Raw genomic sequence first — 15019 nt, 5'->3', positions numbered from 1 at the left:
TCATACATTTCCCTTAAAAGTATAATTTAAGAAAGACTGCATGAAGATCACAAGAGGTGCTGGTAAAGCAAAAGTGACTATAGTAGGAACTAAAAAGTAGTCTACAGTAACCGACAATTGATAAGCTCATGTTTGTTCTACAGATTTCACTCTTGCCATGCAGTTCTTTGCCATAAAACCTATCTTGTGAATTAGTGGAATCAAGTGAAAGACATCAACTAACTCACAATCCAGAATTTTTCAGAAGATGCCAAAAAAGTAGACATTCATTTCTCCTCGATTGTAAGCAGACTAATATTAAAAATAATATTATAATTACACCCAAGTCCCAAAACCTGCTCCTCTCGAGGGTGCACAAAAGCATACCAAAAAGACCAACAACATTTCTATGTGCTTGCAATAATTTCTGACCACAGGAGTGATGCGATTCATAGAAAGCTTCCATGGAAACTATGAGCAAGCCATGCAATAACAAGCCAGTGCATACTTGCTACTAAGAATAGCCACATTTCAATGCCAGCCCCACAAAAATCGTTTTAGCTGCTGGTTGCAATGGCATTAAATGGTTTATCCCTTAAGACTGCTTGGCAGTTGGAGAGGGTGTCACTGTGAGCTTTTCATCAGCTGCCATGGAATGGTTCAGTCTTACAGGAAAATTACCTTCAACAAACTGAGTGAAATTAGTCAAAGACAACTCACCAGCTGGTGTCTAAAAGTGTATCTGCCACCTTCAAGAGCTCTCTAATGAACAGTGGTCTGTGCGTTTAAAATGCTGGTTTAGAGATGGCTGTGGTAGTTAGTAATGTTCACCATCTGACGGAACAGATAACTTCCCTGGAGGCTTCCAAGTGAGCTGGGCCATTGGCCATTAGATTCAAATCTCAGGATATTTGCTAAGAAGGCCATACCACAGGACATCACCCTCCGTATGTCTTAGGCAGCTATAACAATGGATCCTTCAAGTTTTAATAGTTTGATAAAAATTGGGTTTTCTCTAAAAAAACAAGTAAAGGGCATCTCGTGCACAGATATAACAATTTTGCCATCCACTGACTAAGAATATGGACTTTTTACATAAGCCTGTCTTACACTAGAAAGACAAACATACATCTTTTGATTCTGGACTAGGAGAGTCTCAGTCCACTTGAAAGATCTTATAACGAGATCCCTAGGAGTCATGATTCAGTAAGTAACGGGAATTATGGATTATAAATTGTGTGAGAAGAACGCACCTCACGAGCGTCTTTGCCCCACCGCCACCTCCCCAACACATTTTGCCAGCAAAAACCTGATGAAATGTGTAAGGGCAAGACAGTCCAGTATAAATGTCAAGCAAGTGCTAATTGATGTGCAAACACCAATTCCTGTAGTTATTCCCCAATCCTTAGAAACAACCCAGAATACCGCAGTACTACCATACCCTACAGAATAGGTACCTTGAGGTGCACTAATACCAGCGTGGTTTCCCCACACAACAGGTAATGAGGGTAACAGAGCTTTGGTATACTCTCAGATCTCATTTTAAACAAAGCTTCCATCATTGTGTCAAAATGCAATCATACTTCTCCGCCACAAGTGTCACTTGTGACTGCACTACACTAGAAATGAGGACGATGAGGACTTCTTTTTCTCTAAAGGAGCAATTTCACTTTTCATATTGCTGGGTACTGAAGTTGTGTCAGTCTGTTTCCATACTGAGAGAGTGAGAGAGGGTGGCAGGAGGAGATAAGTTAGACTGAACCACCCTCCACAAGGTGCTGTTGTAAGTGGAGGAGAAATTATAGCAACAAGTAATGAGCATTCCTAAACTGATAACCCTCTAGAAAATAGTTAACATGCTGACTACACCACATAAGCAACTATACAGAGGAAAAGAAAACTGAAAATATACCACAACCTGTCTTCGATTGACCTCAGCAGCTACAATCAACAAACTATCAGCTGCAGCTCAAAGTGTCATGGGCATTGACCTTTCTGCTTAAGACACTAGGCTATAAAGGAGCAGAGACTACCATCTGCCCAATTTACCCTCTAGATGACATTCGGTCACATGTGGGGTTGGGTGCTTTGAACAAAAGGCGCCAATGCTAGAGAACAAATTACTTTCTTCTTCAGCATTTTTCTTTTCCAGATCAAATACTCTTCAAATATTGTGCCAAGCGGTTGTTTACACAAGGTAGAGGAACATGATGCCATCTCTAAGTTGTCTTGCTCTACCAATCCAATTTATGATTTCTCTGTAGCATTTAATCTGGACATTAGTGTTTTCTAAAAAGTGTGGCAACATTTGCCAAGTAGCTTCCTGACAGATTTGTTTGAAAGCAGTGTTTGCAGGGTGGCTCCAATAGCTGGTTCTTACTTTGTAAAGCAGGCTGTAACGTCGCCATACATGCCTGCTTCCTTTCAGATAACAAAATGTTAGACACAGTATTATCTACCATGCTGAACCTTGTTTTAGCCGAGTTTGGCTTATAGCTTTGATGTTACAAAATACAGTCAGCTGATGGAACATTTGAATGATTTTGCTTTTCAATGTAGTGACATCTATTTCTGTCCTAATTATCACGGCCCACCCAGTTTAAGTGGTGGTTTCTAAACAGTCTCAGGAGGTGCAATGTACCTATTGGCTACCTCAAGCAAGAGATAATGAAAATTCCATCTGCAGTTTTTGCATTTTAATTTGATTCTTTTGACGACTTTCAAGTGTTAAAGACAACTTGCAGCATTCCACTCTTTTGAACCAGTGGGGAACACTGCAAATTTGCAGCTCATTTATTTAAACACAGAAGGAAACTAGACAAACTTTCTTTCTCGTTTCTTCTGCATCAGATACATGCCAGAAGCCCTCAAAGTGTGGGGGTGTTTAGCTGAAGTCTTATTCGGTAGGTGGTGAAGGCAATGAAAGCTTAAATAAAAGGAATTCTGAACAGAGTTGTGCTCCCTGTTCTGTAGGTATGCTGCCACTGAAGTCAAATCTAGATGAATGGATGTGTAAGCCAGGCCTGAGAGTTGCAAATTCAACAGGTAGCAGACAATGTCCTACACTGTCAGTTGCAGTGGTGTGTTTGGGTAGACGGTGGTTGACAAACCTCTTCCACTTCATGGCATAGTAAACTCTGGTAGTGTGGTGACAGACCTCCTGGAGAATGACGATGCACTCAGGGGATACATTTTGGTAACCAAACTCTTGGACCTCAGAAGCCTGATCACTAGATTGAGCTGCCTGGGGTTGGGATTTCTGAGGGTACCCTGGTGTGATGTAAGAAGGCCCGGCCTGTTGGGAAGCTTCTTGTGAGGGTCTACAGAAAGCTCGAGGAGGGTTGTGAACCAAGGTTGTCAGACCTACGTGGGAGCCACTCATAAGGGAGAGGGAGGTTTGCTACATCTTCCACACCATGTGTGGAAGGAGTGGAAGAGGCAGAAAAACATAAGCAAACATCCCTGACCAATTCATTCATAGTGCATTGACTGTGGATGTGGTTACCGGAAGGCAAAGTTAGAGGATTTTGAGTTTTTCAGGGTGGTGAACAGAGCCATTTTTCGAGTGTGCCTATGTTGGAAGTAGGGGAGTAGGACTTGAAGAAGGAGTTCCCACTCATTCATTTGTAGATGCAACTTGCTTGGCAGATCTGCCAAGTTGCTGCATGTCCCCAGAAGATATTGTGCCAGGAGGTATATGACGTGACCAAAGCCAGGTTTTACTGTCTTATTGTGAGGGGGGGGGGGTTGGGATTTGTGGGTGCCTCCCTGGTTTTGGAAAAGATACATTGTGGTCATATTGTCTGTTTTGATCAAGACTAGTTTTCCCTCAATAAGTGGAAGGAAGACTTTGAGATTGAGGTCTATAGCAAACAGCTTAAGGTTGTTTATGTAGTGCCCCTGGTATTGAGTGTTCAACACTGTGTATGGTCATGTTGCTGTGATGCTCTCCCCAGCCGACTAGAACGGCACCATTGATGGTTACTTGCGGAATGAGGTCCACGAAAAGCTAGTCTTGCAACCATCTGTTGCTGTTCCACCACTACAGAAAGGGATGGGCTTTGGCCTTTACCAACAGTATATCTTCCTAGTGAACCTCCGCTTGTGACTACTGAGCTGAAGGACATTCCTGTAGTGGATGCATAAGGAGATGAGCATGGGGTACTATAGTGATACAGGAGGTCATCATGCCTAAGAGGTGCATACAAGCTATCACTGAGTTGACAACTGGGTTGAAAAAGAGGTAAGAGCCACTGAAATACCAACACCCTCCGAGGACCACATTCAGTGCCTCCTCTAAGAAGGGTTGGATCTGGAGGGGGTGTAGATGGGAGTTGGTGGCATTTATAGTAAAGTCAAGGCTGTGGAGCAGAAGAGGGTGATTCAGGTGTGGGCAAGGTATTGATCCTTGCTTGTGCTCTTGATCAGCCAATCGTCTGGGTAGGGAAATACATAGATGCCCCTCCTCAAGTTAACGGCTACCACTGCTAGGCACTTTGTGATGACCCTTGGAGGAGTGGTGACCCCCAAAGGAAGTATTCTGAATTGATAATGCTGGCCAACTACCATGAAGTAGAGGTAGCGCCAATAAGGGAGGAGTCCTCCTTTAGGATGAGGAAGTAAAGAGCATAGTCTACCTTGCTGTGATGGCGGGTGGCACATGTTCTATGGCCCATTTTCTAAGGAGTGCTAGTACTTCTTCCTGCTGAGTGTGTGGGTGCAAGTGGGGTATTGGGAGGAGTTGTGAGAAGTTTTAGGCAGTAGCCATAGCAAACTACTGCTAATACCCACTGATCTGATAAGATGTCTCCCTGGAGGGGAAGGAAATGCTGCAATCTCTCACTCGACCCATGTTGTTTGATTATGTGTTGGGGGTTTTAGTTAGGAGATTGAGGCTTCCTTACTAGAGCCACCACTGCCCCTGCCTTTGTTCTGGTTTTCCCCTGGTGTATCTTCCAACAGCCTGATGGTGGAAAGAGTGTTGCAGCCTGTGGTGTGAGGCAGCAGGACCTGGGGAAGCAGCCTTGGAGCATCCTCTAGCCTGTTATCTCCAAAAGGAGCAGCTGTTGGGTGGGGTCTGGAGAGCACCCATAGATTTTGCAAAATCTGTGTCAGTTTTTAGCTTCTTGAGTATCTTGTCAACCTGTGGACCTAAAAGGTGTTCCCCATTAAGGGGCAGGTTAAGCAGCTGCTGTTTGGCCTCCAATGTGAAGCCTGGACTGGATATGCCAGGCATGGTGTCTAATGAGGATCCTAGTGCTGGCCAACCCAGGACTCCATGATGGCTACATCAAGGGTGCAAATGATGGTTGCACTGAATAGTTTTGTCCTTTGCAAATAACTTCTCCCCTCTCTTCACAAATTCCCATGGGAAATGCTTAACTAGTTCTTGCATTTCATTCCACTGTGCCCTATGATGGCAAGATAAGGCAGAGTTGGCTATGCCACCCACTTCAGCATCAAGCTTTCTGCTCTCTTTGCTGGGCAGGGGTGTGAAGTTCGTGGCCTGAGCAGAAGCCAGTTTCCGTGCTGTGTGGGAGAGCCGCCATGAACAGGATGGCGGTAGGGGGTGTCTGAATCCCCATCGCGGCGGAGCGCGCTCCGCCGCCATGGAGGATTCAGACGGGCAGCGGAAAGTCGGCGGTAGCCCGCCGGCTTTCCGCTTCTGGCCGCGGCTGTACCGCCGCGGTCAGAATGCCCGGCGGAGCACCGCCAGCCTGTTGGCGGTGCTACCGCCGACCTCCGCCCTGGCGGTAATTACCGCCAGGGTGAGAATGAGGCCCTTAGTGTGAATGTTGATCTGAACCATTCTCACATTCCTTGCCAATGTGTGTGTTAGCAGACCTGTGGGCATTGAGGACAAAGGGACCTCCTCCTGAAGGCTGGACTCAGAGGAGAAAATTGCCTCTGTGCAAGGCAATGGCTGATGGGGCTGAATGGTCAAAGGGCTGGCATCTTCATCTTTGTCTTCCTTACGTTTAAGCATCCCTTGTTCTCAGAAGATGTCTGGGAAGCTTTCACAGAATTGTTGCTGCATGTGTCCGATGTATCTCCCAGTAGAATCCATCAATCTTTTTTGACCGGAAGGTAAGGCAGACCTTGCACGCAGTTTTGTAGTGGTCAACGGGAGAGGCTGAGATTACAAGCCTCATGTCTACCGGACCCCAGGTACTTTGTGTTGCATTGAGGACGGCCCTAAAAAGACATCCTTTGCATCTGTGTACATTCTCTACATTGTGTCATGAAAAAAATTGAGAACAAAGCTCAGAAAAGTGCCCCACTCCCTAGCAGTTAGGAGGCAATTGACTAAAGGTCAGTATTTGAAGGAAGCTGTCAAAAACGCAGATGAATAAAGCAATGTCGAATTTGACTATGTAGGCACAAAGAAACCTGGTAGACAATTTGAATATAAGAGCCCATTAGGTCCACGTCCGAACTTGATGGCAGCAAGCAAAAAACAATCTAACATGGAGACGATGCCCATATGCATTGCCAACCAAGGTTGGAGTTAGTGCACCCTATGAATCAAAATACTTTTTTTTAGGAGAAAAACAATTTGCAAAACACTAGCTGGCAGGAGTGTGCAACACATTCTACAAACATATTGTTTTAGATTCTTACTCATCACTAGAAGTCAGCATTGTGAGCATCAATAGATAGGATATAAGAATCATTGAGGAAAACACAGCCCCAGTGTCACAACATTACAGTGAGACAACACCATGTTCAGTTTTCAACCAAACACAATTTACTCCCTCATTGATCACCCTTCCAAACAACAGTCGGAAATGCCACTCCTAGGCTACGGAGCAGAAGCAAGAAGAGTTGAGAATATGAGCAAAGGTCTTGATAGGAACAAGTGAAAGTCATGAAGAGGTTCTGAGATGGAAGGGTAAAAATCTGCCCTTACCTGCTCTTCAGGATTATCAATCTCCATCACCAGAACTATATCTCCAGCCTTCAGGTCCAGCTCATCTCCATCGGTCGCTGCATAGTCATGCTGGGCCCTAACCTGCAACAACAGCAGTAAATTGTCCAGGACACTGATTCCTTAAGAACCCATATAATATTCCCTTCAACCTACCACCCCCAGCCCGCTTCCCTCTCCTAAGTTTTAATTTCTGCGGTTTTCCAGCCTTTGCTTTACTATCAGCTATATTAGCAGCATAGACTTTGAAGAAAGTTCCACACTAGGTACAATGTGCCGGGAGCAGCATGTCAATAAGCTAACCCGAACTTGTGACCTTAGAGAATCTGAAGCTAGGATATAATATTCTACAGGATGCATCTCCAGACACAATCAGAATGGATCATATACAAAACTATAGATGGTTTGTGCTAGTTCAGAATAAAGGTGTCATTTCCTGGACCTACGGCAGATAACGAGTCTCCTCGCCTTTCAAAGATCATACATTTGTTACTCTGTTTTGTTTGTTCACCCAAAATGTAGATCAATTCACACAGCACACTAACAATATAAAAACTCAGTCCAGACACTGATTTAAAGACTTTCAACAGCATCAACACCTGCCCTCCAACTATGCCATGACATACAAGGTAACAGAGAAGACATCTATAATGTCAACGGTGTTACTCCAACATTTTGCAACAATGCCCATGTGTTATATACAGAATTACATTTTTGACACCTTTATTTGAACCAGTAATTAGACTCTTAACTACCTCCTCCCAACTCGACCCAAACAATGGTACAGTGTGATCAACAGGAGATATATGTTTAAATCTAGCTGCAGAAATATCTTGTGGTAAAATGAAATCAGCGATCGCTGTTCTTGCCTGCAATATGATAAATTCAGAAGTCAAACGACAGTCCAGCTCGATTTTTTAAGTCTCAGATTGCATTCACGAGGACAATGATTAAATAGGAAGAATCGTGCATTTTACATATTTACTGGAAGGCAGGGGAAGCAAACTTAACATTTGTGTGCTTTTCGTTCACTAATGTACAAAAATAGTTTCTTTTTTTCCTCAACTTTTCCTCCTGGATCAGGCTTCTACTGTTCACCCATATGTCTCTTTTCCTATTTTATTGTGTGTAGGTCGTCATTCTTAACGCAAGTGTGTTAAAGTCGCCAACTGCTTATAGTCTAGGTAGCCTTACCACGTATTTCCCAACAGAGCTACCCGAGTGTAAGTTTGATTTGTTCCCCAGTCTTACTCTTCAAAATCTGACTCCAACATGCTTTCAGTCTAGGAAATGTAATCATCGTTAATTTGTCTTCTACATCCCAGTCCCTACATCATATGTTTACCTTGTTAGGATAGTCAGGGTTTACCTATCTTAGCCATAACTAACCTTAAAATTCAATACTTGCACCCAGTACCCATCCTTTCCTTGACTCTGCCCACTTTCTTGGTAGCCTTAGACATGGACTTTCCCAGCCATGTATCCCTGTTTTTTCTAACGCAGGGGACGTCCATCTGTCCTTTTGGTGGGGAAGCTTTCTTTTCTTGCATGTATATATATATATATATATATATATATATATATATATATATATATATATATATATATATATATATATAGTGCAAACATTGCCAAAAGGCACCAGAGTGCTTAACATGACCACCAGATTACATTACACAAGGTCAGATTTTTTTTAAGGCATAGAGACATTAAGAGATTTGACCAGAATCATAGGGTGTTGAGGCAATACCATGACTCAAACCTGGCCCCCAGTTCCAAAGTCAGCAGCTCTGGTCATTAGGACTACATTCCCTCTACTACCCCCTATGGCTGTGCTCTAGTCAGCACGAGGTATGAGCATTTGGTTGTGAGGCCTTGCTACAGCAGACCTCTGGCTCCCCCATGCTCCCAGGAATTGTGATGAAATAAAAGTTTAAGGGTGAGAGCTTCGGTGGATCGTGGTTTGTGGAAATTGAGTCTGGGGATCTACGCTTCGCCTCCGTACGCAGTGGTTTGTTGATTGGAGGCCTGTCAAACTCCAAGTGGACCGCTGCCTGAGGGTATAGCGCGGTCTCACAAGGCATCAGTGTGTCACAATATGTCATTTCATTTGAATATGCTAACTCCAGGGCTTTGGTGTGTTTTGTTTTTTCTGGGGGCTTAGGAGGTGTGTGGTGGGGCCTGGACATTCATTTAACCCCGTCTGCTGCACCCTTACACCACTTGTGCTGAGTACACTCAGTTCAGTTCCCCTACTTTGTACGCAGAGCAAGGACAATTGCCTCTGTCTTATTTGCTGGGGTTCTGACTCTACAGCTAAAGTTACATATACCACTATTACAATGGTGCTCTGGTGGCTTGAATGCATGATCAATCACAAAGTGTATCAATGAGAACACGACTCAGACCCGGAGATAAGGGGAAACTGATAAATACTCAATATTTTTCAATAAACGTAACCAGGTTTTGAGGACCATTCCTGGAGAATATTGGACTAAGGTCCTGTGTCAACTGGAATGTTTGTTTAACCCACGGGTATGTGTGAACAGTTCATGGATTCGCATCTCGTACAGCCTTTTGGATTCTTCTCCAAGCAGAAAAATACCCCTTAAAAAAAGACATCCAGCTACTATGAACAGACTTTTTGTCTGGATATGTTTTATTCCATTAGCCAATAATTCAGGTATAGCGCACTGCTCACTTCATGATACCAAATTTTCAGGTTGCTAAGGGCAATGGTAACGGCTATGGTTGTTTGAGATGCTGGGTCCTGCTGTCACAATGGTCAAGTGCCTTCTGGAAGAACCGTTCAGTGTTTAAAGGATGGTACATTCACTTGTTCTTTGGATGGTTCCACAGGATGCAAAAGGCACATATAGTTTGGGCTCAGAGGTTTGCACTGTGCTTGCAGTTCACATCTGTGGTTTATTACTTCGAGCTCCTTTCTGGCTCTTCACGTATATGTCTGTATCCAGGTAGGAAAAGAGGATATGGGCTTTCTTGACTTGCTACTTGATGCTTGTAGGGATAATGTTCGGGTTGTTTCCGGATCCTGTCCACCTGTCCAATATGGCCTGTCAGCCTGAAATTCATGACAGGCTGGTCTGACTTGTGAGGCATGGCTGATGTACAGTTTTCTCTGGTGGGGTGTGGCATCAGCCTACTTAAAAATACGTCACTTTTCACTGACTCCTACATGAACTGTGTTTTTATGTCATATTTGGGTAGAAAGTTAGGAAAATCAGCAAAAGCCAGAATTCTTTCTCTTTTGAGCATGCACTTAAAATATCAAATACAGCAAAAAATCACGTTAAGTGTTCTAGAGGTGCATAAGGGCCTGATTTAGAGGTTGGCAAATGTTTTGCTCTATCACAAAGGTTAATAATACCCCCTCCGCTATATCACGATTCCCACAGGATATGAGATTGTTAAACTGTGGACGGGATATCCGAAATGTTTGTGATGGAGTAACCCCATCCACCCAACTCAGAATCAGGCCCTAAAAGATTTCTGAAGGCTAATTACACTAAACAGAGGCAGAAATACATATTAAAATGACTAAAGTGGATTTTACATATGATATTTAAATAAGAATTTATCATGTCTTCTTTATGTACCCGGTCTTAAATCTTAAAAATCAGGTTGAAATTTTTCCATGAGAATTGTGTCAATCCTAGTCCTGGGTTGCTTGCTCTTTTCTTTCACAGATTTTAACAAGTTCGGTGTTAGAAATGGGGTCTCTAGTTGATAGAGGTATACACCTTCATCCAAACAGGGATCACAATCCTAGTCAGGGTAAGTCACACACAATCCAAATTATCCTGTGTCCACTGTCTGCTAGCTTCACACTAAGCAGTAAGGCTTAACTTAGAAGGCAATGTGTAAAGTATTTGTGCAATGAACCATACAATAACACAGTGATAACACCACAAAAAGACACCACACAAGGTTTAGAAAAATATAGGATATTTATCTTATTAAATAAAGATCAAAACGATCAAGATTTGATAATCACAAGTTGAAACATCACTTTTGTAATGTTAAGAAGAATCTTTAGTTCTTAAAAGCAACAATTCTCTTGCAAGCACAAAGTACCTGGTTTGCGTCAAAATTACAAGCACAAAGACCGCAGAGGAGGAGGTGCATGGAAAAAGGGTAGGTGTGCGTCAGTTTTCGGGGCACACACTGACGCTGTGTTGAATCTTTTCCATGCGGCAAGGGCATTGCGACGATTTCCGGCATGCAGACTTTAATCCTCTTTGCGATACAGGGCCTTTTGATGCCCAGGGACGATGCGTGGAAATCCTGGGTGTGTGGGACAAAGTCACAGCTGTTGTGTCGATCCGGTGGGTGATGCGGCGGAATTTCTGCTGCATGGCTGGTGCTGTGTCGATTCCTCTTGCAGGAAGTTGGGCTGCGTCATTCCGGATCGGTGATGCGTCGATCTAGTAGGCTGTGCGTCTAAATTCCGGTTGCAATGTTGGAGCTGCGTCAATCTCCACTCATGGAGCCAGGCCGCATCGTTCCGGCTCGGCGATGCAGTGATTTTCTCACCACTGGACAGACTGTGTGTAGATTCCAGCAGGCTGTGTGTCGATTTTCGCCACACAAGGAGTTTCCTAGAAGAGATTAAGTCTTTTTGGCCCTGAGACTTCAGGAACAGGAGGCAAGCTCAAACCAAGCCCTTGGAGAGCACTTCTCAGAAGAGCCAGAGGCCACCAAGGCAGCAGGGCAACAGCAATGCAGCAGTCCTTTACAGCAAATCAGTCCAGGTGAGTCCTTTGGGAAGCCAAGCAGCTTCTCTTGGCAGGTTGCAGGTTCTGGTGATGAGTGTCTGATTTGGCAGGGTCAGGGACCCAGTTTATATACCCAAAAGTGTCTTTGAAGTGAGTGTAGGAGGCTGGCCTGGTTTGTAGTGGGTACCTTGGGTACGTACACCTTATACCAGGCCCAGTTATCCCTTATTAGTGAAATGTAGTAGTGTTCTAGCAGCTTAGGCTGCTAGAGGTAGCTATACCAGAGCAGCTTAGGCTGAACTAGGAGACATGCGAAGCTCCTGCAATACCACTTATAGTTACACAGTGCATATACACAGTAAAAGACAATACTCATTGTTACCAAAAATGAAGGTACTTTATTTGGGTGACACAAGGCCAAAAATATCTTAGAGGCAATACTCCTTCTGGAGGTAAGTATTGTACACAATATATACACTAGACACCAAAATAAGGTAAGTAATTACACAGAGGATAGTGCAAACAATAGGAAATGCTCTAGAATGCAACGGGAGAAAATAGGTCTAGGGGCAACACAAACCATATGCTAAGAAAGAGGAATACGCATCACGAATTCCCCCCTAGACAAGAGTAGTGTGTAGAGAATCGCTGGGAGAGTGAGAATACAGTAAAGGTAAGTAAATTACCCCACCCCAGAGGCCAGAAAAGTAGGAGTAAAGTACTGCAAGTTACCTCAGGACACACTAAGAGTCGTGATTAGAGTAATTGCAAGAACCAACCAAGACTGCAAACAACAAGTGGTGGATTCCTGGAACTGAAGAACTGCAAAAGAAAGAAGACCAAGTCCAGAAGTCAAAAGAAGTTTCAGGAAGGACAGGAGCCCCTACCAACCCAGAAGAGGGTGCAAAAGAAGAGTCCCCGGTTGGACGAACACTCCAGAAATGCACCCAAGGAAGATGTCAGCGGGTTCCTGCATGACGCACTGGATGTCCCATGAAGAGAAGTTGGATGCAGGCGTGTTTTGGTGCTGGATTCCTCCAACAAGCCTTGGTTCCGGCAAAGTAACGTTTTGCGTCAAGTTGTCACTATCTGGACCCAGGAGGGACCTGGGGGCCTCAACTCTGTGTGAGGAGGAAGAGGGGGCTCTCAGCACTTTAGAGAGCCCTCAGAACACCAGATAGCACCCACGGGAGTCCCAGGACACAGTGACAAAGGAGGTGCAAAATGCGGTTTGTGCAGAACTACAAAGTAAGGTCCCACGCCGCCGAGATCAACTCTGTGAGTTGAGCGTCGTAGGATAGAGTGCTGGGGACCTGGGCCAGGCTGTGCACGAAGGAATTTTGCAAATAGTGCATAAAGGCCTCAGAAGGTGAAGAAGACGCAGTGTACAGGGGTACTGTCGTTCTCGGGGAAGGCAAGGTCTTACCTCCTCCAAATTGTGACAGCAGACAAGTCTGTGTCGAATAGGTCCACCCTCTGTGTTCCAAGAAGCACGCTCGTCGCCAGGAGAAGAGTGCAAGAGAACTGGTCGTCGACTCAAAAGGTGCCTGCTTGAGCAGGGGAGTGACTGTCACTCCACAGGAGATTTCTTCGGTCCTTCTGATGCAGGGAGTCCTCAGAGCATGCACACTGTGGAAACTGTTGCTGGCTGGAGCTGAAGTTGCAGAGGAAAAGTAGCCATTCTGGATACTTTGTTACTGTTACAGCGGCTCCTGGAGCAGGCTGCGGTTGATCCGAGGTCAGAGGATTAAGTAGTAGTTGCAGAGGATTCCTGCTGCAAACTTGTAAGCAGAATCTGAAGCAAACCCACAGGAGAGACCCTAAATAGCCCTGAGAGGGCGATTGGCTACCTTATCAGGTATGGACCTATCAGAAGGGGTCTCTGATGTCACCTGCTGACACTGGCCACTCAGAGGCCTCCAGAGTGTCCCCACACCTTGCAAAGCAAGATGGCTGAGGCCTGGGACACACTGGAGGAGCTCTGGGCACCCTAGGGTGGTGGTGGACAGGGGTGTGGTCACTCCCCTTTCCTCTGTCCAGTTTCATGCCAGAGCAGGGACAAGGGGTACCTGAACCGGTGTAGATTGGTTTATGCAAGGAGGGCACCATCTGTGCCTTTCAAAGCATTTCCAGAGACTGGGAGAGGCTACCCCTCCCCAGCATGTAACACCTATTTCCAAAGGGAGAGGGTGTAACACCCTGCTCTCAGAGGAAATGCTTTCTTCTACCTTCCTGGGACTGAGCTGCTCAGACCCCAGGAGGGCAGAATCCTGTCTGTGAAGTGGCAGCAGATGTAGCTGCAGTGCAAGCCTCAGAGAGCTGGTTTGGCAGTATTGGGTGGCCATGGTGGAGCCCCCGGAATGCATGGAATTGGCTCCCTAATACCAGATTTGGAATGGGGGGACGATTCCATGATCTTAGACACCTTACATGGCCATATTCGGGGTTACCATTGTGAAGCTACATATAGGTAATGACCTATATGAAGTGCACACGTGTAATGGCGTCCCCGCACTCACAAATTTCCGTGAACTGGCCCTGAACTATGTGGAGGAACCTTTGCTAGTGCAAGGGTGCCCTCAAACTTAACTTTGCACCTAGCCTTCATTAAATGAAGGTTAGACATATAGGTGACTTATAAGTTACTTAAGTGCAGTGAAAACGGCTGTGAAATAACATGTGCACTATTTCACGCAGGCTGCCATGGCAGTCCTGAGAAAGGGTTTGTCTGAGCTCCTTATGGGTGGCAAAAGAAATGCTGCAGCCCATAAGGATCTCCTGGAACCCCAATGCCCTAGGTACCTAGGTACCATATACTAGGGACTTATAAGGGGGGGGGGGGGTGGTCTAGTGTGCCAATTGAAATTGGTAAAAGAAGTCACTAGCCTAAAGTGACAAATTTAAAAGCAGAGAGAGCATAAGCACGGAGGTTCTGATTAGCAGAGCCTCAGTGACACAGTTAAGCACTACACAGACACACACATTAGGCCATAAACTATGAGCACTGGGGTTCTGCCTAGCAGGATCCCAGTGAGACAGGCAAAAACATACTGACATACAGTTAAAAATGGGGGTAACATGCCAAGAAAGATGGTACTTTCCTACAGTGGGGAAGACTTCAAAGAGTGGTTTTGAAGTGCACAAGGTCCCCTTCCAGTACAACTCTCTCTGCCAGGGTTCCAGTAGAGGGTTTGGCAGCCCTTCGTGTGAGGGTGGGCCATTGTCCTTTGAAACGTAAGTGTCAGGCCTTCCAACCTTCCAGCCCAGGATGACCCATTCAGTATACAGATGTGCAGGTGTGTGATTGTGATTGTCTGGGTGAAATGCACAAGGGAGCTGTCAACCAGCCCAGCTCAGATATGGATTGGAGACAGGC

At 45.1% G+C, this 15019-nt stretch overlaps 1 protein-coding gene across 24 annotated transcripts in view; it reads right to left on the bottom strand.

The window, feature by feature from the left end:
• Positions 1-15019, bottom strand: part of BIN1 (bridging integrator 1) — a 504923-nt gene that overhangs the window by 22681 nt on the left and 467223 nt on the right. For all 24 annotated transcript variants that reach the window (XM_069224571.1, XM_069224563.1, XM_069224567.1 and 21 more), the window contains one exon: positions 6890-6991. In XM_069224571.1, the coding sequence (XP_069080672.1) occupies positions 6890-6991 (102 nt within the window). The remainder of the gene's footprint in view (positions 1-6889; positions 6992-15019) is intronic.

The sequence above is a fragment of the Pleurodeles waltl genome, chromosome 3_1, assembly GCF_031143425.1.
Source record: "Pleurodeles waltl isolate 20211129_DDA chromosome 3_1, aPleWal1.hap1.20221129, whole genome shotgun sequence".
Classification (NCBI taxonomy): Eukaryota; Metazoa; Chordata; class Amphibia; order Caudata; family Salamandridae; genus Pleurodeles; species Pleurodeles waltl.
The sequence above is the reverse complement of the archived record's forward strand: the minus strand, read 5'-3'. Positions and strand labels throughout refer to the sequence as shown.